This window comes from Eumetopias jubatus, unplaced genomic scaffold (genome assembly GCF_037043125.1).
Source record: "Eumetopias jubatus isolate StellerSeaLion01/CBP00866 unplaced genomic scaffold, mEumJub1_p1.0 scaffold_8, whole genome shotgun sequence".
NCBI lineage: Eukaryota > Metazoa > Chordata > Mammalia > Carnivora > Otariidae > Eumetopias > Eumetopias jubatus.
In genome coordinates this window covers 77,730,441-77,754,635 of record NW_028274814.1, presented here as the reverse complement: position 1 = coordinate 77,754,635, position 24,195 = coordinate 77,730,441, and the positions used below count along the sequence as shown (strand labels likewise).

At 38.8% G+C, this 24,195-nt stretch overlaps 1 protein-coding gene across 7 annotated transcripts in view; it reads right to left on the bottom strand.

Moving 5' to 3' along the window:
• The window catches only part of LOC148163745 (uncharacterized), a 105,363-nt gene extending 81,168 nt beyond the window's left edge, over nucleotides 1–24,195 (bottom strand). For 5 of the 7 annotated variants that reach the window (XR_015768850.1, XR_015768848.1, XR_015768849.1 and 2 more), the window contains exon 1: nucleotides 23,626–24,194. Coding sequence is in view for 3 of the 7 variants with exons in the window: in XM_088026036.1 (XP_087882162.1) it covers nucleotides 23,626–23,995 (370 nt within the window). In the remaining 4 variants the exon portion in view is untranslated. Of the gene's footprint in view, nucleotides 1–23,625 lie in introns of all 7 variants that reach the window. The other 2 variants (XR_015768851.1, XM_088026037.1) reach the window with 2 other exon arrangements.

The window sequence follows — 24,195 nt, the reverse complement described above, 5'->3', positions numbered from 1 at the left end:
TTCTTTTTCTTTTCAGCTGCTGCTGAATTTGAATCAGACTCATTGTGTAAGACCTCCTCTTTAGAATCTACTTGTGAACCACATGTAAAGTACGATCTACTAGTGAAATCGTCAAAAGAATTTTTACAGACTTTGAAGAAAAAGTACATGTTCTGAAAGATCAATAATAATTCATTTACTGGATGTTTGTATAACGTCTTAATTGTGTCCTACTAAACGTATGATGTGTGAAAATCTTTATTAAAGGAAAACAGGTTTGGATCATGTGTGTAATGAAAGTTTATATAATATTTTAAGCTATGTTTCTTGGCACCTAATTAACTTTTAAGCAGGTTTTAGACGTGGAAACCAGCACTATTGAGTTTTACATGCTTCAGGCTGCCCAAATACCAGCTTTTTAAACAGCACCCAACCAACCAAATTGTCGTTAGTACTTCAGTGGTGTTAATTGATAGCCTTTTTGTATTTTCCAGTTTTTATTACTACATATGGACCTAGAGATTTACACAGACATCATTTTGATATATTGCTGCCAAGGCTATTGTCAGTGTTTGTCTGTATTACAATTTTTATAGTGCCATAAAACCTATGTATAATTTTAATTTTAATTTTAAGTACTGATTCGTAGCTCTTTCCTCATGGTGAAATAAGATTTGCCTAAGGCTTTTCACCTTTTCTGTTTATTTTTGATTTACTTTTTGAAAACAGTCTTAAAATTAGAGAAAAGAAAAATTGGAGAAAAAAGAACTTTTTCCCCCAGAACGATTTGCAGGTAAATTGTTAAATTATGCCTGATTCCCATAGCATTTATATCCTACAAGTCAGTACATTCCACATAACTACTGTACAACCGTGACAATCAGACCATTAGCTCTCATACAATTAACCCTTGAATAATGTCGGGGTTAGGGGCACTGACCCTTTGCAGTCAGAAATACGTGAATAACTTTTGACTCCCCAACTTTTGACTTTACTAATAATCTGCTGTTGACCAGAAAACTTACTGGTACCAGAACAGTCAATTAACCTGTGTTTTGTATGTTATATGTATTCCATATTATATTCTTAGAATAAAGTAAGCTAGAGAAAAAATGTTACTGAAATCATAAGAGAAAATACATTTAGAATACTATCATGTATTTATTGAAAACATCTGCCTATAAGTGCACCCATTCAAACCATGTCAACTATACATTCTGTCATTTTTTTAAAAGATTTTATTTATTTATTTGACAGTGAGAGCACAGGGAGGCAGAGCAGCAGGCAGAGGGAGAGGGAGAAGCAGGCTCCCCACTGAGCAGAGAGCCCGACATGGGGCTCGATCCCAGGACCCCGGAATCATGACCTGAGCCGAAGGCAGACGCTTAACCAACTGAGCCACCCAGGCACCCTGTACATTCTGTGATTTAATCATCATATTTTTAAGTTTTGTCACTTGTCTGTAATATCCTATATGCATGGAAGGTCCTGTTCAGAGCCATGTATTTAATTCAGATGTTGTGTCTCTTAGTTCTTTCAGTTTAGAATAGTTCCTTAGTCTTTCCTTAATTTTCATGACTTTTAATCTTTTTATTAAAGAGTTAATTCCAGTAATGGAGAATGTCTTTCAATGTGGGTTTTTCTTATGTTTCCTGATGATAAAATTCAGATCAGGGACGCCTGGGTGGCTCAGTTGGTTAAGCAACTGCCTTCAGCTCAGGTCATGATCCTGGTGTCTTGGGATCAAGTCCTGCATCGGGCTCCCTGCTCAGTGGGGAGCCTGCTTCTCCCTCTGCCTGCCACTCCCCCTGCTTGTGTTTTCTCTCTCGCTGACAAATTAAAAAAAAAAAAAAAACTAAAAAAAAATTCAGATCATACATTTTTAGCAAGAGTATGACTGAAGTGGTCCTCTACTCTTCTCATTGCATCCTATCATGTGACCTACAATTTTGATTTGTCCCATTGTTGGTGATGTTAGCATTGATCCTGGAGGTAATATCTGCCAGGTTTCTCCTCTGGAATGTTAACTTTCCACTTTATAACTCATTAGTATTTTAGGGGAAGTACTTTGAGACATGTAAATATCTCCTTTCTCAGACACCCTGTGCCAGGCCACGTCTTCTGCAGATGATTTACTGCCCCCACAGGCTCTGAAAACCCCCTGCTGGGCTGTTCTTTCCCTTCAGTCCGTGATACCACATTCTCTGTTGTTGACCTTTCAGGGGTGTTCCAACACTGTGCAGGGTGGCTCTCCCATTTTTATGCCTTCCCCATTCTATCCAGGCTCCAACACCACACTCTGGGCCACCACAGCTCCCTGTTTCTATGCTTTTGAACTGAAAATTTGGGAATAGAAAGAAGAGAGGGGGGAAAAGGCTCCATAGGTCTTTTATAATCAACTTGTCAAGCTTTACAAAGCAAAGATTCTGATTAGAATTGCATTGAATCTATAAATACTTTATAGGGAAAAGACATAATACTGAGTTTTCCTAACAGTATTTCAGTTGATTAACTCTCAATGTTAAAAAATTTCCTATAAAGGTCCTGCCGATGTTTTTTAGATTTATTCCCAGTAATTGAATACTTTTGACCCCATTATAGATATTATATTTAAAAATCAATTTCATTTCCTGTTTGTTGCTAGCTTATAGAAATAACATTCTGTATATTGAGCTTAGATTCACCTATCTTGCTAAACTGTCTTATTATATTGTTTCTCCCAATTCTGGAGGCTAGGAAGTCCAAAATCAAGGCACTGGCAGTTTCAGTGTCCAGTGAGGGCCGGCTTCCTGGTTCATGGATGCTGGTCTTCCTCCTGTTTCCTCATAAGGCACAGGGCCAAGGGAGCTCTCTCAGGTATCCTTTATTTATAAGGGCACTAATCCCATTCATGAGGGCTCCACCTTCATGACTTCATCACTTCCCAAAGCCCCCACCTCCAAATACTATTACATTGAACGTTAAGATTTAATACATGAATTTGGGAGTGGGGGGAACAAATAGTCTATAGCAAGGTTGTTCCTTGTTCTTGGCCAGGTAGGCTTCCCCAATATGGCTGCTTACCTCATGAGGCCAACAAGGAGAATTTCGCTGCAGAGAGGGCTCAGTCCTCTTTTAAGGGTTTCACCTGCTTAAATCAGGCTTACATAGAATAAAGTAAAAAAAAAATCTATTCTTTTTCTGTACTTCTGACCCTTTTTCCATTCTTAATATTAATCTGTGTCTATTCTCTTTTTTCCTTAGGAAGGCTTTTAGAGCTATTTTTTATTTACTACTCTCTTAAGAGAAGCAGGTTTTGATTTTGCAGTTGAACTCTATTTTGAAATGGTTTGATCATTGTTTCTTTAATTTCTACCTTTGCCTTGATTTCCTCCTTCCAACTTTTTATTTATTTATTTATTTATTTATTTATTTATTTATTTATTTATTTATTTATTTTAAAGATTTTATTTATTTGAGAGAGAGAGAATGAGAGATAGCACGAGAGGGAAGAGGGTCAGAAGGAGAAGCAGACTCCCTGCTGAGCAGGGAGCCCGATGTGGGACTCGATCCCGGGACTCCAGGATCATGACCTGAGCCGAAGGCAGTCGCTTAACCAACTGAGCCACCCAGGCGCCCCCTCCTTCCAACTTTTTAAATTTTTTTCTGACTTAAGTTGACAGCTGAAGTCACGTTGGGTGTAGAGATTACTTAAAAATAAAATCTTAGGGGTGCCTGGGTGGCTCAGTCAGTTAAGCATCTGACTCTTTATTCTGGCTTAGGTCATGATTTTTATAATAAATGCATGTAAAACTATGACTTTTCACTTACGTACTGGATTAATGACCCTATAGGTTTTGATGGATAGTGTTCTAAAGATAAATTTTCAAAAATTTATTAATTTCCTTAGAATTTATCCTATCTTATGTCATCTTTTTACCAAGCTCTTATCCCTACTTGCTTTTTCTACTTTTATTCTTGCTCCTTTTGTTGGAGTAGCACTTTTTCCTTAATTCTCATGGTTTGCTTTAAAAGTTACTCTTATATTTTTAACATGTATCTTAGTTTTACATTCCTCCAGCAAGTTCTTCCCTTTTTTAAAGATTGATTTATTTATTTTAGGGGGAGAGAGCACACATACAGTGGGAAGGGCAGAAGGAGAGGAGGGAGAGGGAGAGAAGCAGACTCCTTACTGAGTGGGGATCCTGACTCCAGGGCTCAGTTTCATGACCCTGAGATCATGACCTGAGCCAAAATCAACAGTTGAGCGCTTAACCAACTAAGCCACCCAGGTGCCCCTCTCCAACAAGTTCTAAGGTTAGTTATTAGCTGTTCTCTTCCAAAAGCAGCGGAAATATTTATAATTTTTTATTTCAAGTTGAAACACCCTGCTATCAGCTTTCCTAGTGTTGTTATCTAGAATTTTCCGATTTTTACCCACGTCCATGAAAATTACTGTCATTATATTTTTTCCTTTTAGGATTTATTTATTTTTGGGGCGAAGGGGTGGCTCAGTTGTACGGCATGTGCCTTCGGCTTGGGTCGTGATCCCGGGGACCTGGGATCGAGCCCCACATTGGGCTCCCTGCTCTGTGGGAAGCCTGCTTCTCCCTCTCCCACTCCCCCTGCTTGTGTTCCCTCTCTCGCCCTGTCTCTCTGTCAAATGAATGAAATCTTTAAAAAAAAAGATTTATTCATTTTTATTTTAGAGAGAGAGAGAGAATGGGATGGGGAGAGGCAGAGGGAGAGGGAGAGAGAAAATCCTTAAGCAGGCTCCCTGCTGAACGTGGAGCCCGATCCCAGGACCCTGAGATCATGACCTGAGCCAAAATCAAGTGTTGGACGCTTAACCAACTGAGCCACCCAGGCACCCCATACTGTGGTTATTTTTTTCGCACTCAATACTTCATTTAGTTTAGCTGTGTTTTTCAAATGAATTTGCTCACCACTGAATTTCCTCCTTCATTCTTTGAATCAGTTTTATGGCTGATGCATACATATTCTTCAGCAGTTTCTTCACAAATGTCAGTGAGGAGTAAACTCTTATTTTTTCATACTTGAATATATATTGAATTATCTTCCTTCTTGAATAATTTATTATATATAGAATTCTAGGTTCTGAGTTCTTTAGTATGTAAAAGATATTTTCCTGCTACCTTTTGGCATTTATTTTTGCTGATTAGAGCTCTGCTACCAACCTGATTGTTGTTTGGGGGGTTTTTTGGTAAGTAGTCTGTCATTAAAAAAAAAGAACAGCAGGGCGCCTAGTTGGCTCAGTCGGGGGAGCATGGGACTCCTGATCTCGGGGTTGTGAATTTAAGCCCCACGTTGGGTGTAGAGATTACTTAAAAATAAAATCTTAGGGGTGCCTGGGTGGCTCAGTCAGTTAAGCATCTGACTCCTTATTCTGGCTTAGGTCATGATCTTGGGGTTGTGAGATCAAGCCCCATGTTGGGCTCCATGCTGGACGTGCAGCCTGTTTAAGATTCTCTCTCTCTCGGACGCTTGGGTGGCTCAGTCAGTTAAGCATTGCCTTTGGCTCAGGTCATGATCCCAGGGTCCTGGGATCGAGTCTCGCATCGGGCTCTCTGCTCCGCGGGGAGCCTGCTTCTCCCTCTCCCCCTGCCTGCCCCTCCCCCTGCTTGTGCTCTCTCTCTCTCACAAATAAATAAAATCTTAAAAAAAAATTCTCTCTCTCCCTCTCCCTTTGCCTCTCCCCATCCCTGCTCATGCATGCTGTCTTTTTCTAAAAAAAGTCAAATGAGTAAAAATGAAAATAAAAATAAAAAATAAAATAAAATCTTAAAAAAAAGAATAGAATTTACTTTTTAGAGTCATTTTAGGTTCACGGAAAAATTAAACTGAAGGTACAATGCTTTCTCATCTTCCTCCTGTCCCTGGACGTGTGTGTCTCCCTCCTTATCAACATCCCCCACCAGAACTATAAAGAATAAGAAATGAATCTCCTCTTTGCCCTACACCACTCCCCCTTTTCAGTTTTTACTGTTTCATTGTTACCATTTGGTGTGCATCCTTCCTCAACTCTCTGTCTCCATACAAACATAGACACACACAGTCCCATAGTGCATCTGTATCATAATACAAATGTGTATATACTTTCATATACATGTGGTTGTGATGGTCAGTTTTATGTGTCAACTTGGCTAGACTATATAGTTCCCAGTTATCACATCAAACGCTAATCTAGGTGTTGCTTTGAAGGTGTTTTGTAGATGTGATTAAAGTCCATAACCAGTTGACTTATTAGGAAGGGAGATTGTCCTAGATAATCTGGGTGGAACTGATTGAGTTATTTGAAAGCTCTTAAGAGCAGTGCTTAGTCTTCCCTGAAGAGGAAATTCTGTCTGGGGGCAGCAGTTTCAGTTTGTGCCTGACAGTTGTAGATAACTCCCTTCCTGAAGGCCCGCCTTGTGATTTTCCAACTTGCCTAGCCAGCCCTGATAATTGCATAAGCCAAGTCTTTGCAATAAATCTCCTATTATATATTTCTTACTGATTCTGTTTCCCCTGGTTGAACCATGACTGACATTTATATTTCTGTAACTTGCTTTTTCACTAACAATATGTCTTAGAGATGGCATTATATTTAACTGCTGAATCATAGCACGTCATATGAATATACTCTATCTTATCTAATCATCCTGTTACTGGTGGATATTTTAGTTGTTTAGATTCAAAGTTAAATTAGATTCAAATTATTTTCATTTGCTGCTTTGGAAATTTGCTTTATTGACTTCTTGTATCCAGCATTGCTATAATAAAATTTAACACCAGTTGGATTCTTGCTTCTTTGCAGATAATTATTTTTCTTCTTTGAAGGCTTTTAAGATTATTCTTCTCCTTTAATATTTCATAAGAACAGATTATTGGGGTGGAAAAATATTTCCTTCTACTTTTCAAGCTTATTTGGATGTTTGGGAATTAGGTGTTTGCCCTGCCATACAGACCTGTCATTCAGATAAAACAAATTATCTCTGGTAATAGTTCTTTCTGGGCCAGGCCCCTATTTAAATTCTTTCAGGTCGTTAAGGGAGTAGTAAAAGTTTTTCCTGAGTTTGCTGGGTCTTGACTGTTTTCATTTTAAAATAGTCCACATGCCAAAGTGACACATTTTGGGGAGATTTGTTTTGAACCCCTTTAATATCTATGGTTGTTTCTCTTCCTGCTTCATTTTTATTAGTCCCTTTAAATCTGGAGACTCACTTCTTTTGGTGTTCTCCTGTCATTGCTTTTATTATTATTTTTTGAGTCCTCTTTCTCTCTCTTTTTCCTTGGAACTCCTATTTGGTGGATTCAAGGTTTTCTGGGACTTTCTCTCAAGCCTCAACTTCTTTTTTTGTTTTTTAAAGATTTATTTATTTGAGAGAGAGAGAGAGAGAGGGAGGGAGCAGTGGGGAGGGGCAGAGGGAGAGGGAGAAAAGGAATCTTAAGCAGACTCTGTGTTGAACATGGAGCCTGATGCAGGGCTCGATCTCACGACCATGACCTGAGAGGAAACCAAGAGTCAGATGCTTAACCGACCTAGCCAGCCAGGCGCCCCTCTCAACACTCAACCTTTATGTCACACTTCCCACCCAGTCATTCTGTTGTGCTGCATTTAGGGCTGGGTATTCAGCTTATTAACTTGCTCTTCCCTTGTGTCCATTCTATCATTCAGCCGATATATTGAATTTTATTGCAATAATAAAAACATTTTTTATTTTTAAGATCTAAAGTTGCATTTTTATAATACCTGTTCTTTTTTCATAGTTATGATGTTCTTCTGAAGATATTAATTTCAATTCTATTAAAGCCTCCTTTTGTTTGCTCTATTAAGCATTTTTCCCCTCCAGTATTAGTTGTGTGAATGAAGTTTGGTACCTCTCTTTTATGGGCACTGATTTTCCTCATATATTTGGCAGTTTTGGGTGTGGGTACAGTATTTGTCGAGGTCTGTCTCTAACGATGGGGAGAAGGTACAGGATGGGTTAGCGGATGTAGAACGCTAGGCATCCATACCCTCAGCGAGGACCACTTTGCTTGGCTGGCGTGACACCATTTGCAAGGGGCAGCTTAACTCTCCATAGTCACTTCTCCAGCCTGGAGCAGATGCCTCAGCAACTTGCTCCTTGACCACGGGGAAGAGGGCCTTTGCAGTAGGAGGAAGGCGGTCCATGCATCTAGCATCCATCTCGCATGCATCGCCTCTGAGTCTGGACACTTGCAGAGCATCCAGTTCGCAGCAGTTCTTTCCTCAGCCAGTCCTATCTCCTTTCTGTCTGTTAGAAATGGCTCAGGAGTTTTTCTTTTCTCTTGCTTTCCGGCACTGTTACAGATTTTTTTTTCTTTCCCTGTCATTTGTAGGGATTTGGGGTAAGAGGGAAGGTGGAAGAGTGTTTGTCTCTTCCGGCGCAGAGATAAAATAAAGCGATTTTATCTCTGCACCATATTGCCATGAAATATTTGGGAGGGTTTAAGTTAATTTGCCAATAACTTTGAAAAAAAACCTACCTTTGTCTTAAATAATAATAATAATACTAATTTTAGAATTAAATGATTTGATTAATAATCTAGAAATTTAAAAAAAACCAAAAATATAAATTTTACAATACCCTATTCCCCTGGGATGCCTGGGTGGCTCAGTTGGTTAAGTGTCTGTCTTTGGCTCAGGTCATGATACCAGGGTCCTGGGATCGAGCCCCGTGTTGGGCTCCTTGTTCAGCAGGGAGCCTGCTTCTCCCTCTCCCTCTCCCTCCGCCCCTCCCCCTGCTTGTGCTCTCTCTCTCTCTCTCTGACAGATAAATAAATAAACTCTTAAAAAAAAATACCCTATTCCCTTTCTGTCAACCAAGTTCACACATTGTGCCATTAAATTTGCTGAAAGTTACAAAGGAAAGAATATCAGGTGTCAAACAAAGAATCATACAAACAAGGCATTTTTACATTTGTCTCCTAGCAGTAGGGGAAGAGATGTCTTTGCATTGTGAAAACCTCAAGCCTGCCTATCTCCATTGGCTGTTGAAAAGTAAACAAACAAGCAAAAAACCTAAATGATTCTCATATAAAACCTTGAATCAAGACAAAGTTTAGCTGGTCAAGAACTGGAACCACGATAGCCTTCTGCATGAATCTCTTACAGAGAGCTTGTCCAAAAAAACCTCACCTCCTTTAAAGATGAATTATCAAAAGGATTTCAGCTAAACACTACTGCTACCACTCAAGAATCAAAAAGGAAGAAAGTAGCAGCAAAACAAAGGACAGATGAATGCTCAACAGAAAAATTACTTCTGTAAAGTAGATGAAAATCATGCCCAGCTGTTTTCCTATGAATTTAAAACACTTTTTGGAATTATTTACCACTGAGAGCACAAAGCAGTGATAAAAGAGGTCAGGAAGAGATAGCGTGACTGCATGAGAAAATGCAATGTAAGCTAATTGAGCAGAAAGAAAAATAAGGTTAAGAAAATAAAACCATCACTGAAAGAAGGGCGAAATTAGAAGGATCACAAGGGACAGTAGAGACTGTGGAAAACAAAATAAAGGACAATAGAAGCTAGAAAAGAAAAAAGTGGGTAGAATTTACCAAAATGAATAAAAATGTTTAAAACACATTAGAAAAAATGATGTGGAGGGGCGCCTGGGTGGCTCAGTCGTTCAGCATCTGCCTTTGGCTCAGGTCATGATCCCAGGGTCCTGGGATCGAGCCCCGCATCGGGATCCCCGCTCCGCAGGAAGTCTGCTTCTCCCTCTCCCGCTCTCCCTGCTTGTGTTTCCTCTCTCGCTGTCTCTCTCTGTCAAATAAATAAATAAACTCTTTAAAAAAAATGTGGAAATCAGAAAAGGAGATTCAGCATATGTATATTTGAATCTCAGAATGAGACAACAAATATTTAATATCTCTGACATCAAAATAAATACACACACACACAAAATTTTAAGAATATTTTGACCAGGTTTTTTGTTTGTTTCCTGTGAGGGGGTGTTTGGAAAAACAAAAGGCATCGGGTTTTTTTTTCTGCTTTTGGCAAGGCCTTATGATGGTACTTAATCAGCTGCATAGATAGAACTGATTGAAATTTAAGCATGGAGATTAGATCCTTGTAGAAATTAGTTACACTGATTTTATATAATCTGATTAAACAGGCAAAATTTGCTTCATGTTAAAGTGTTTATTTTTTTAAAGTTTTTTATTTTTTAATTTACTTTGTTTTAGGTGACCTTTGAGAGTAAAGAGTGCTTTGAGTAAAAGTTTTTCAAATAAAAAATTAGAAAATTTATTTGTTTAAATTAAAATTTAAAACGATTTCTCTGCTTTTTTGTTTAAGATGTTATTTATTTATTCCAGAGAGAGAGAGAGCACGCATGTGCGAGTGGGGGGAGGAGCAGAGGGAGAGGGAGAGAATCTCAGGCAGGCTCCATGCTCAGTGCAGAGCCTGACACAGGGCTTTATCTCTCAACCCTGATACAATGACCTGAGTTGAAATCAAGAGTTGGACACTTCACCCACTGAGCCACTCTGGTATCCTGAGGAATCTATTTATTTAAGTGTTTGAGAAATTGCTTCATTTTTTTCCTTCTCTCCTTCCTACTTTTCTTTTAGTTTATTTTGTTAGTTTTTTAAGAGTAGTATTAAGTTCCCTTCTTTTTAGTCCTTACTCCTTAATAAAGATGTCCTCTAAGAACAAGTTCGCTGTGCCCCATAGGTTTTGGTAGGGTGTGTTTCTTTTTCATTGCTCTCTGGATAGTTTGAATTTTCAGTTTTGCTGTCTTTGAACATTTGAAATTTTTGATTTAGGAATGTGTTTTTTAATTTCCAAGCTGTTTTGTTGTCATTTAATTTCTTATTTATTGATTAATGATACTGGTTTGGAATGAGGCCATCCAACCCTCTGCCAGCCCCATGTCCATCAGCAGAAGCCAAGTTGGGAGTCTTGGAATTCAACCTGCTTCTGACAAGACCTTTCTCCAGACCCTCTTTCCTCTCCAAACATTTTTTATCTTGCTCTTACTTTCTGCCATAAAACCATCATACTGTTTGTCTCCTTTTAAGTAGTCATCACAACAAGCCCTGGCTTCCCAGGTTATTCTTCATCTCTGAGACTTTCATCTTCATAAGGTTTTGTACATCTTTTCTCACCCCCAGCTTCCCCTCCTTCTCAACTCTTAAGACATATTTACTCTATCCTCTGAGGTAGCAGAGGTAACATTTTATTGTTGATACTTTTAAAGTTTGCACACTCAGATTTGGGGATCTAGGTCCTCAATTATTTCTCTATTGGATCCTTCAGGCTTTTAGAGTATCCCTCTTGATGTCCCCTTACCCCGAAGTTCTCCACCCTCCCTCCCCCCAAAATAACTAGCGGGTAAAGCAGGAATTCTTATATTCCTTGATGAGAAGGGGGAGACTGACGTAAAGAGGTGAAGCTCCTGCCTAGCTAGACCTCAGTAAGAGAGCTGAGACTAAACCCAGCCTCCTAACTTCTAACTTGGTATTCTTTTAATCACAACATAGTAATACAGATATAAAAAGATTAAATCAAACACAGATTTGAACAGAATGTCAAAAATGTTAAACATAAGAAGGAAGTAACAGAATTAAAATATATCCGTTAATTAAATGTGAATAGGTCCAATTCTACTAACTCATACTGTCAGATGGAATTGAGGAGTACTTAAAAACACATAATGAAAGGTTGAAAATAAAGGGATGGGCCAGGCAAATGCAAACAGTATAAAAGCGGAGGTGGTAATATAATGTAATTTAAAGTAGAATTTAAGGTTAATGCACTGGATATAATGAAATAAGATAGTATGTAATAATGAAAGGCCCAATTAATTAACAAAGTAGCTGTAACAGTCATAACAAGTAGGCACCAAACATAGATGGTATATTTCAGAGCAAAACCTGTTCAAAACACAAGAGAATTTGATGAAGATACAGTTATATTAGGAGATTCGTTATATCTCTTTCATAATTAAATAGATCCAAAAATCACAAATGAGACCATAGGGAAATAGAATAACACAATCAACAAATTGTTTTTTTTTTAATTTTAAATAATCCCTACACCCACGTTGGGGCTTGAACTTGCCATCCCAAGATCAGGAGTTGCATGTTCTACTGACAGAGCCAGCCAGGTGCCCCTCAATGAACAAGATTTATTTATTTAATTGAGAGAGATCCCGGGGGTAGGGCTGGGTAGGGGGGTGGGAAGGGCAGAGGGAGAGGGAGAGAGAGTCTTAAGCGGACTCTGTGCTGAGTGCGGAGTCTAATGCAAGGCTCGAATCCCATGACTCTGAGATCATGACCTGAGCCGAAACCAAGAGTTGGTCGCTTAACCGACTGGGCCATTCGAGGCACCCAATCAATAAATCTTTTTTTTTTTTAAAGATTTTATTTATTTATTTGAGAGAGAGAGAGAGAATGGGAGATAGAAAGCACGAGAGGGAAGAGGGTCAGAGGGAGAAGCAGACTCCCCGCTGAGCAGGGAGCCCAATGCGGGACTCAATCCCGGGACTCCAGGATCATGACCTGAGCCGAAGGCAGTCGCTTAACCAACTGAGCCACCCAGGCGCCCCTCAATAAATCTTTTGAGGGAAGAACTCATTACTTCAAAAGCCCATGGAACAGTTTTACAAAATCGGTCTTGGACTTAGTAGCAAAGTAAATCGTAAATCAGAAAGAAGCAGAAATTTTATACTGCATGTTCTCTGGTAATTTATTCTTTTAGAAAATATTTTTGATCTGTTATATTCCTAGCATATGAGTAGGTAGTGTGGTTGTTTTTTTTTTAATTACTATACAAATTGCCCTCATTTTGGTATACAGTTTTTTGAATTTTAACAGGTATTATACAAATGTATACAGTCATTTAATCATTACCACAGTAAGGATATTAAGCAGTTCCATCCTTCTAAAAAACTAGTGTCTTTTTAGTCATACTTTTCCCCTGCCTCTAGCCTCTGGCAGCCACTGGTCAGTCTTCATCACTATAATTTTATCTTTTTGAGAATGTCCTATAAATGGAATATATCATGTAAAGTTTTCAGACTTTTTTTCACTTAGCATAATGCCTTTGAGCGCTATCCAAGCTCTTGCACACCAGTAGTTTGTTTCTTGTTCTGCTGGGTTGTATTCCATTGTGTGTGGATGTTTCAGAGTTGATTTATCCATCCACTTATTACAGGACATTGGATTGTTTCCAGTTCTTGGTGGTTATGAATAGACCTGTATAAACAATTTAGGTACAGGATTTTATATGAATATTAATTTTTGTTTCTTTAGAGTAAATACCCAGTAATAGGATTGCTGGATCATACGGTAAATGCATGTTTAAGCTTGGAAACTATTCCATCCATGTTTTAATAAAGTGATTGTATCATTTTACATTTCCACTAACAGTATATAAAAGTTCCTGTTTCCACATCCTCACCTGTTATACTTAGCACAATCAGACTTTAAAATATTAACCGTTCCAATAGGTATGTATGTGTTGGTAGTCTCATTGTGGTTTAATTTGCATTGTCTAATGACCAGTGATGTTGAGTGTCTTATTTGCTGTCCGTTGAGCTGTATTTTGAGTGTGTGTGTGTGAAGTGTATAAATCTTCTGTTCATTTTTTGTTTTTTCTTGTTGAATTTTGAGAGTTCTTTATATATTCTGCATATGAACGCCTTATTACGTGATATATGCTTTGCTGATATTTTCTTAGACTGTGGCTCCTCTTGTCATTCTCTTAACAGTTTATTTCTAAAAGCAGTTTTTTATTTTGATGAAATCCGGTATATCAATTTTTTCGTATTAATGATGGTTTCAGTGTTATATCTTTTGCTTAACAGAGGGTTGCAGTGATTTTTCTTAATGTTTTCCTCTAGAAGTTGTATGGTTTCATGTGTTACATTAGGTCTGTGATTCATTTTGAATTAATTTTTGGATACAGTATGAAGCATATGAATCGAAGTTCTGTTCTTTTCCTTTTTTTTCTCTTATATATTCTAAAACTATTTGTTGAAAAGTCTGTCCTTTCTGTAGTGCATAGCTTTTGCACCTTTGTAAAAACTTAGTTGTTTATATATGGTAAGTCTATTTCTGGATTCTCTTCTAGCCCATTAATCTATTGGTCTCTTATGTCAGGATGCTTCACTGTCTTGATTTCTATAGCTTTTTTTTTTAAGATTGTATTTATTTGAGAGAGAGAGAATGAGAGAGAGAGAGAGAGCACATGAGAGGGGGAGGGTCAGAGGGAGAAGCAGACTCCCTGCTGAGCAGGGAGCCTGATGCGGGATTCGATCCAAGGACTCCAGGATCATGACCTGAGCTGAAGGCAGTCGCTTAACCAACTGAGCCACCCAGGCACCCTTGATTTCTATAGCTTTATAGTAGGCCTGGAAGTCATATATTGTTAGTCTACCAATTTTGTTACTTTTTCCAAAATTATTTTGGCTCTAATGTTTTTGTGTTTCCCGATGAATTTTAGAATCCGTTTCTTGATTTAAAAATAAAAGCCTGCTAGGATTTTTATAGGGGTTGCATTGACTCTATATAGATCAATTTGGGGAGAATTGACCTTTTAACAATATTGAATCTTAACGATCACAGAACAAATTATGTGTCTCCATTCATTTAGGTCTTTCAAAATTTCTTTCAGAGTGGTTACAATGTCTTTTACATCTTTTGTCAGATTTAGCCCTAAATATTCAATAGATTTTTATTAAAAAATGTTATTTCAAGAGAGGAATCCTTTGTTTATTGCTGATATTTAGAAATACAGTAGATCTTTTAAAAGTTTAGTTTGTATCCGCCAACCTTGCTAAACTTGCTAAGTAGTTCTGCGAGCTTTTTTTTTTTTAAATCTTGTAGATTCCATTGAATTTCTACATTTTTTCTTTCCAATCTGGGTTCTTTTTATTTCTTGTCTTATTGCTCTGGCTTAAAAAAAAAAAAAAGAAATCTTAAAAAAGGTGAAGAGCCTGATATCCATCTTTTGTTCCTGGCATGAAGAGGAAAAATACTCAGTTTTTTACCATTAAGTGTGTTGTTAGCTGTATGTTTTTCACAGATGCCCTTTATCAGGTTGAGGAATTTCCCTTCTGTTTCTGATTTGCCAAGAGGTTTTGTCAGGAATGCATGTTGGATTTTGTTAAGTGCACTTCCTGCATTTGTTGATGATCATATAATAAAGTCCCCATTGATATTTTTTTGCTCTAAATTTTTTATTGTTATGTTAATCATCATTAGTTTCCCCATTGATTTTTTTCATTGTTTAGAATAACCCCACTTGGTTGTGATGTGTTGTTGTCTTATACATATTTTTATTATTTACGCTAAAATTTTGTTTAGGATTTTCATATGTCAACATGAAGGATATTAGTCTGTAGCTTTTAATTATAATGTCTTTGGTTTTGGTATCAGGGTAATGTATAACTCATAGAGTGACTAAGAAAGTATTCACTCTTCTTCACGTTCCTGGAGGAGTTTGTTTAGAATGGATTATTATTTAAATGTTCAGTAGAATTGACTCTGGGCCTGGAATTCTTTTCATGGAAAGGTTTTTAACCGTAGATTCAATTTCTTTAATAGATGCAGGACTCTCCAGTTATCTATTTATTTTTAAATCATGGTAAAGTAAACATAAAATTGACCATGTTAACCATTTTTAAGTTTACAGCTCAGGGGCAATAAGTACGTTTGCATTGTTTTGCAGCCATCACCACTATCTGTTTTCAGAACTTTTTCATCACCTCAAAGAGGAACTCTGTACCAATTAAACAATAGCTCTCACTCCACTTTCCCCTCAGCCCGTGGTAACCTTTCTTCTGTCTTCTGTTTTTATGAATTTGCCTGTTTTAGATACCTCCTAGGTGGAATCATACAGTATTTGCCCTTTTGTGAGTAGCTTATTTCACTTAGCTTAATGTGATCAAGGTTCATACATGTTGTAGCATATCTCAGAATTTCATCCCATTTTATGACTGAATAATGTTCCATGATATGTATAAACCACATTTTGTTTATCTGTTCATCGAGCACTTGAGTTGCTTCAGCCTTCTGTTGTAATACTGCCGTCAACATTGTTGCGCAAATATCTGTTTGAGTTTCTGCTGTCACTGCTTTTGGGTATATACTAAGAGTGGAATTGCTGCCTAATACGGTAATTGTATTTTCAGCTTTTTGAGGAAACATCAGATTTTCTTCTGTTCCTAGTTTGTTGAGCGTTTTTTATCATAAAAGGATGCTGAGTTTTCTCAAATACTTTTTCTGCATGAATTGAGATGATCATGTGTTTTTCCCCCCATTCATTCTTTAATGGGATATATTATTTTGAGTGATTGCTCATATTCCACCAATCTTGTATTATGGAGGTAAAACTCACTTTATCATGGTGTATAATCCTTTTAAGAGGCTGCTGAATTACGTTTGCTAGTATTTTGCTGGGGATTTTTTGCATCAGTATTCCTCTGGGATATTGGTCTATAGTTTTCTTTATTTGTAGCATCTTTGTCTGGCTCTGGGATCAGAATAGTGCTAGCCTCCTAGAATGAGCTTGGAAGTGTTCCTTTCTCTTCCATTTTTTGAAAAGTGAGGAGGGTTGGTGTTACTCTTTAAATGTTTGGTGGAATTTACCAATGGAGCTATCTGGTCCTGGGCTTTTCTTTGTTGGGATGATTTTGATTGCTTACGGTCTCTTCAGATTTTCTTTTTTTTTTAATTTTATTTATTTGAGAGAGAGGCAGAGTGAGAGAGAGTGAGCACAAGCAGGGTGAGGGGTAGAGAGAGAAGCAGACACCCCGCTGAGCGGGGAGCCCGATGTGGGGCTCTATCCCGGAACTCTGGGATCATGACCTGAGCCGAAGGCAGACGCTTAACCGACTGAGCCACCCAGGGGCCCCAGATTTTCTTTTTCTTGATAAGTCGATTTTGTCAATTGTGTGTTTTCAGGAATTCGTTCATTTCATCTAGGTTATCCAGCTTGTTGGTGTATATAATCATTTTTTTGGCTGTAAAATTAGTGGTAATGTCCCCACTTTCATATCTGAGTTTTGTAATTGGAATCTTCTCTTTTTCCTTCGTCTAGTTAAAAGCTTGTCAGTTTTGTCGATCTTTAAAAAGAAAGAAAGAAAGAAAGAAACCAGGCCTTGGGCATGGATTTTTCTCTATTGTGTATCAATTCGCTTTGTCCTTTAATTTGGTTCTGATCGTCATTATTTCCTTCCTTTTATAGCCCTTAGTTTGCTCTTCTTTTCTAGTCCCCTAAGGTGTAAAATTAGGTTATTGAGTTGAGATATTTCTTCTCTTATACTGTGTTTAGAGCTGTAAATTTCCCTCAGCACTGCTTTTGCTACATCTCAAATTTCGGCGTCTTGTGTTTTCATTTGTCTCAAAGTATTCTCTAATTTTCTTGTGATTTCTTCTTTGGCCCATTAGTTGTTGTTTGAAAGGGTGTGATTTAATTTGCACATGTTTGTGAATTCTCCAGTTTTCTTTCTGTCACCGATTTCTAGTTTCATTAGGTTATGATAAAAAATACTTCAGATGAGTTTAGTCTTTTAAAACTTATTCATACTTGTTTTGTAGACACCATGGGGTCTGTCCTGGAGAATGTTTCATAGGCGCTTGAGAGAACTGTGTTCTGAAGTCGTTGGGTAGCATGTTCTCCGGGGCCTCACTGGTCTGTGCTGTTGTTCTGCTGTCCTATTTCTCTGTTCTCTCTCTGGTTGTTTGATCCATTATTGAAAGTGGTGAATTAAGATCTCCAACTAATACTGTATTTGTCCCTCCAGTTATGTGAATGGTTGCTTCATAGATACTGGGATCTGTCCTTTGGTGTATGAGTCTCTTAAGAGACAGCATGTACACTTGGATCTTTTTTATAGATTTATTTATATACTTGGGTATTATTTTTATATATGTTCTGCCAACACCGCCTTTAATATAATTACTGGTAAGGGAGGATTTACTACTGACATTTTGCTGTTTGTTTTCTGTGTTTCTGTGTGTCTCAGAGAGTTTTTGTCGCTTATTTCCTCCATTACTGCTGCCTTTGGGATTAGTTGATTTCTTACACTGACATGTTTTGATTTCCTTTTGTTTAAATTCTTTAGGTATTTTGTTTGTGGTCTGTTTCTTTTTGAGTCAATTTCTGATAGTTTTTAATCTTGGAAGGAAATTGACATTTCATCTGAATTGTCAAGTTTTTTGGCATGAACTTGTTTATAACATTTCCTCAGTTACCTTTTCACCTCTGTATAATCTGTAGTGATGTGATCTTTCTCATTCTTTATAATGGTAATTTTTGTCTTTGTTTCTCTTGATCACTTAGGCTAGAATTTATCAGTTTCTTGATTTTTCCTTATAGAACCAATGTTTTGTTTCATTGATTTTACTTACTTATTTTTATCTATTTTTAAGGATTTTATTTATTTATTTGAGAGTGAGAGAGAGTACAAGCTGGGCGGCGGGGCAGAGAGAGAGGGAGAAGCAGGCTCCCCACTGAGCTGGGAGCCTGACACGGGCTCTATCCCAGGACCCCAGGACCATGACCTGAGCCGAAGGCGGCTATTAAGCTGACTGAGCCACCCAGGGGCCCATTGTGTCTTCATATTCACCTATGTTTTCTTCTGTGATGTCTAATTTTTGTTAATCTCATCCCATGTATTTTACATCTCAGACACTTTCACTTTATCTCTAGATGTTTGATTTGGGTCTTTTTAATCTCATGTCTACTTTTTAAACATGTGCTATACATTTAAAATAGTTTTTAATTTCCTGTGTGCTAATTCTAGCAGCTTTGTTCTCAGTCAGTTTCTGTTGATTGCCCTTTACTTCTGACATGGCAGATGACTCCATTGATATGTTCTGGTTTCTCACTGACAAGTATCTCTTTATGATACGGTTGATAATATCTTTGGTAAACTTTCATGTTCCATTCACTGCTTGTTTTAAAGGTTTTATTGACCATAATGTCTAGTTTTAACTGAACTACCCCTCACAAAATAGCAGATATGCCTAAAAAAAGATTACTTTAAAAAAACTGAATTAAATATTGTATTAAAAGTGCAAGCCCAAACGAACAACAAGGAAAAGCCAAAATGACAGTTCTTCTGTGGATATTGTGACTTATAAGAAATACATATTTGGCCCCTGGCAGAGAGTTTTTAAAACCCTTTGACTTTCTTAACTGATCAAAGCAGTGACGACGTCTTTTGCTTTTCATAACTACCCCTTCCAAACGTACCCGACTTTATGTTAGCACTCTGACTTCTGGAAAGCCTCTAAGGGTGGAGGCTGGTTGCCTGGAGAACCACCCATGTGATTAGAGGGTTGGGATTTTCAGTCCTACTCTCTCCTACCCCAGGAGAGGGGAGAGGGAAGAGGGATGGGAGATTCTGTCCAGTCACTGAAGGACAGTGATTTAATCAATCATCCCTGAGTAATGAAACCGTCATAAAAATGCTGAATTTACTGGTTCTGAGAGTTCGGTTTTGGCAAACACATGGAAGTCCTGGGAGGATGGCATGCTTGGAGAGGGCATGGGAGCTTTGTGCCCCTTCCCCCCATCCTTTTCCTTATTTGTCTCCTCCATCTGGCTGTTCCTGGGTTATATCCTTTTATAATAAGATGATACTCTAGTGAGCAACTCTTCCTGAGTTCTGTGAGCCACAAATTAATGCAATCAAGGGAGGAGATTGTGGGAACCTTTGATCAATAGCCAGGTGGTCGGAAGCACAGGTAACAACCTGGATTTGGGATGGCATCTGAAATGGGAGTGCAGCAGTCTTATAGGACTTCTTATTAGTTGGCCCTTACCCTGTGGGATCTGACTGTATCAGACTGAATTGAACTGTAGGACACTGATGGCCGTCCCTGGACAGTCAGAGAGTATCTGGTCACAGAAGTGTTCAGTGTTGTAGGAGAATAGAGGAGATACAAAGAATGTTTTTTTCTAAGATGTTCAGCTTCAAACCGTTAAGAGCTCCTTGTCATCCACATGAGGAGGTTGAACAGATGGTTTAATCAAATCTAGTAAGAAGTTGGCAAAGTCAGATTTATTAAAAAGATTCCTACTGTGGCCACCTTTTTATAAAAGCAAGTTAAGAGCCACTGGCAAAACAGAAGAACCAGACTTGGTGAAGAAGCCGTTTGAGCAGGTGAAAGCTAAAGAACTCAGTGTCTGCATAGGAGATTCACCAGAGGGACCAAGGAAAGATGAAACCGGGACTTGCAGGGTCTGGATCCAGATGGGGTGCCCTTTCAGGCTCCCTGTGTGTATTGACTTTGGTGGTAGGATGCCAGTGGGCATTGTTTCCTGAGGATGTTCTCTGTCACTTTCAGATCTAATATCTCAGAAGAGTAACCTAATGATACATATGACAGAGACCGTCACTAGACTGTCAAGAAACCTATGAAAAACAGGAAATTGTAAAAGGGGAGAGGGAGGTAAACACAAACATTTTGGGAACAGTGAGTTTCTTTTCTTGGGTAGCTAGGAAAAAGTCAGTCTGCCCTTGAGCATGTTGTCTGGAGTAATTAGGAAAAAAAAAGTTCTTTATGCTCTGAAAAACTTTGAGAATTTAACTGGACAGTGTGTATGACAGGTTTTCTCTATGTATTGTCTACAGTGGCCTTAATTTACTACCTGCACCAAGTCAGAACCATTTCCCTCATCTGAATTTTCTCAGGCTTTGTTCTGTTTTTAAATTATTATGAATAAAATGTAAATAATTTCATACTTTTTTAAAAAAGATTTTATTTTTATTTTATTCATGAGTGACAGAGAGAGGCAGAGGCAGAGGGAGAAGCAGGCTCCCCGCGGAGCAGGCAGCCCGATGTGGGACTCCATCCCTGGACCCTGGCATCATGACCTGAACCGAACGCAGATGCTTACCTGACTGAGCCATCCAGGCGCCCTTCATACTTTTTATATAAATGGTGTGGCATAATATTTATTTATCTAGACCTGGTGAATACAAGATTGTTTAATAGGAGTTTTTGTTTGTTTAGCTGCGAAGAAACTTTAACTTAAATTTTCCTGGGACTATGTTATTAGCACTGTCATAATTGCCCCTGATTCTAGATATGGCTTCATCAACTCCTTTATCACTCTAGCCCAAAACACAAACTTTTTTTTTTTTTAAATCTTTGGCATACAGAAAGACCTGGTAAAGTGCATTTTTATTACCTAATTTGTGTTTGTAGTGGATCACCAGAAATCATCCAAGAATTACTCATGTATTTCCATATTGGTGACAGGTGTTCTCGTAAGCATTTAGTATATGAGGGTGCTGTTCATCTTACTTGTGACTGTTCTGAATTAATTGTGACAAGCTCTAATTAGAGCTTTTGAAAGTTTCATTCCAGGCTTCTTGAGCTGATGTTTTGCCTCTGACCAGTGGGGTAGCCTGCACATTAATTTTGATACTCTTTAAAGACATGTGCGCAGTTACTGTTCATTTAAGCCAGATGGCATGTGTCAACTCCTGTTCCTGGAAAGGGAGAGGTTTTTTTGGTCGAGGAGGGGGGATTTGTAGTAAAACCTTACGTGTCTTCTTATGGAGCTCTTCTCTTTACATGAATTAGTACTTACAGAAGATTTTCATAGCAATGTAAGGGCTCCTCCTTTCACTTATGAAGAAGATTCTTAGGGGATTGGGCACAGATGTTTTTGTGTGTAAATTCTTTTGCAGTTGTGCAGTAGCAAGGGATCACTGATAAAGTTACATAAAACGAATACTGTTTTTTAGGAGAAAATCAAAGAATTCATAAGAGAAGGAGTAAGTGGCCCTTTTATGTTTTTACCAAGCTGCTTACAGTCAGAATCTGAGTCAGGGGATTGGCTGGCTCTGGACAGAACTCTTAATGATGGAGTGTCGATGCATTTGGAGCCCCTTAGAAAATTGCTCTGATCCAGAGTCAGCCATAGATAGTCTTCTCTACATGAGCACCGTGAATTCCAGCGCTTGGCTTTTAATGTGCATCATGAATCACCTTACATTGAAGTTTATTTTTCCATTAAAATTTTTATTTTTTTCAAGCAAGTACAGGTAGGTAAGTGTTTGAATTCTGCAAGCATTTGGTTTTCATTTATCCTGACTAAATCTTAAGCTGCTGAACTTTAGTGACACTTTTTAATTTTCACATCCATAACTCCCAAGAATTTAGGGTGTGAATTTGGGTATTTGATAAAGTGGCTTTTCTATGTTCTTATTTTCTTAGAAATTGATTTTACAAGTATTATTTTACTGGGATGCTTATCAACATAAGGTATTGTATATATCCTGTGTGTAAGACACCCGATAAAGTATAATCTGTCACACACATATTATATGAGAGCCCTGATGCAGGGCTCTATCCCAGGAGACTGGGGTCATGACCAGAGCCAAAGGCAGACCCTTAAGCTACTAAGCCACCCAGGGGCCACTGTTCTCTTAATAACAACCCCTCCTATGTCCTCCCCTAGTTTGACGTTTGAGATTACGAAAAGAATACTATTTTGTGTATATTTGTTTTCAAAACCTTTTGAATCTCCAATTAATGAATTTTTATTAAACAGTGTTGAATATTCATTACCAAGACAATTCATGATTAAATAGAAAACATGTTAAATACTGCGATAATGGTGTATTCAGTGAGTATTCAGTGAGTTTTATGCTCTGGCACAGTAATAGTGCTTAAAAGCATCATTTAAAAAAATACAATTTTAGGGGCGCCTGGGTGGCTCAGTCGTTAAGCATCTGCCTTCGACTCAGGTCACGAGCCCAGGGTCCTGGGATCAAGCCCCACGTGGGGCTCCCTGCTTCTCCCCCTCCCACTCCTGCTTGTGTTCCCTCTCTCTCTATCAAATAAATAAATAAAATCTTTTTTAAAAATATAAGTTTATTGTGAAAAATAATTCATATAATGAAGAAGAATAGGAAGTAAAAGATAAAAGTTCCCCTTGCCAACCCTCTCCACAGAAAAAAATATTTGAATATCGGCTTTAAACTTCCCAACTTTGGTCAAACACATAAAATTACAAATTCAGAAAGCTCTGTAAACTCTAAACAGGATAAATTTGAAGAAAACCACACCTGGACACATCACGGTCAAATTGCTAAAAGCCAAGGATAAAGAGAAAAATTTTGGAAAGTCGCCTGAGAAATGACACATTAAATACAAAGGAACAACTGGACTGACTTTTCTCCTAAGCTGCAAGGAAGGCCCGATATAAGAATAAGAAACAGAATACTAGAACAAGAGAACAGCACACACAAAAAAGTCACAATCATATGTATTTATTAAAATAAATCATTTTACAAGCGAGTATAGCTATTCTTTCCTTTCCCTCCCTTCACATCGAAAGTTTCTGAAAGGCTTAAATAGTACACTTCATGAGCATGCGGCACCAAGCATCCCCAATCCAGTTTTTTTTTTTAAACATATCCTAATCCGCAGTCATTAAGTAAGACTTCTGTTTTCAGCAATAAAAACTACTCAAAATCTTTAAAGATCAGCAGGTAATTAATTAACACTCTTTACCTTCCCTCCAATTACATTCCTTTTTAAACGCAGAAACGAAGGAGGTTAAATCAGCAAGACGACAAGCAGAAAGACTAAAGGAGGCGAGGTTCAGAAACCGGGGCCTCCGGCCTCGGGGGGAGGCTTCTGCAGCCGGGACCCAGCGCACTTACCATTCTTCGGCAAACTCTGGATCACCTTCACCGCCGCCTCAAACCTGGTTTCGTGCACGGATCTCGGGTCGGCCATCTCCAGCCGCCAGCGCCGGCCCCACTCCCGGGCCCAAGGTCTGTCGGCTGGAATCAGGCAGCAGCAGCACCAGCTTTCCCAGGAGCCTGCATGAAACTGGAACAGGGAGCGCAGCCGCGGATCAACATGCCCAAAGGGAGGAGGCCCACGCAGCTGGTCACTGCCCCGTCGCTCGGCCCTATCCAGGCCACACAGATCGAGGTGGCCCAGCTCCTTCCTCCTCCCCGGGGCGTGACCTAGGCCGAGGAGCCGGCCCGCCGAGACAGAAAAACAACTCACCGAGAGGAAGAGCATCTCTAGCACAACACGGAGGGGCTCCGGACACCCGTGGTCGCGGAGCGTCTCTCCCACCCGCAGGACCCTGGCGGAGCAGCCACACTCCCCATCCCGGCGGGGTCCGTCGGTCAGTCGGCGCCCTCCCACAGCCCCGCCCCAGAGCCACTAAAGGACCCACTAGCTGCCGCCGCCGCTGCGGCCGCTCAGCCGACTCCACC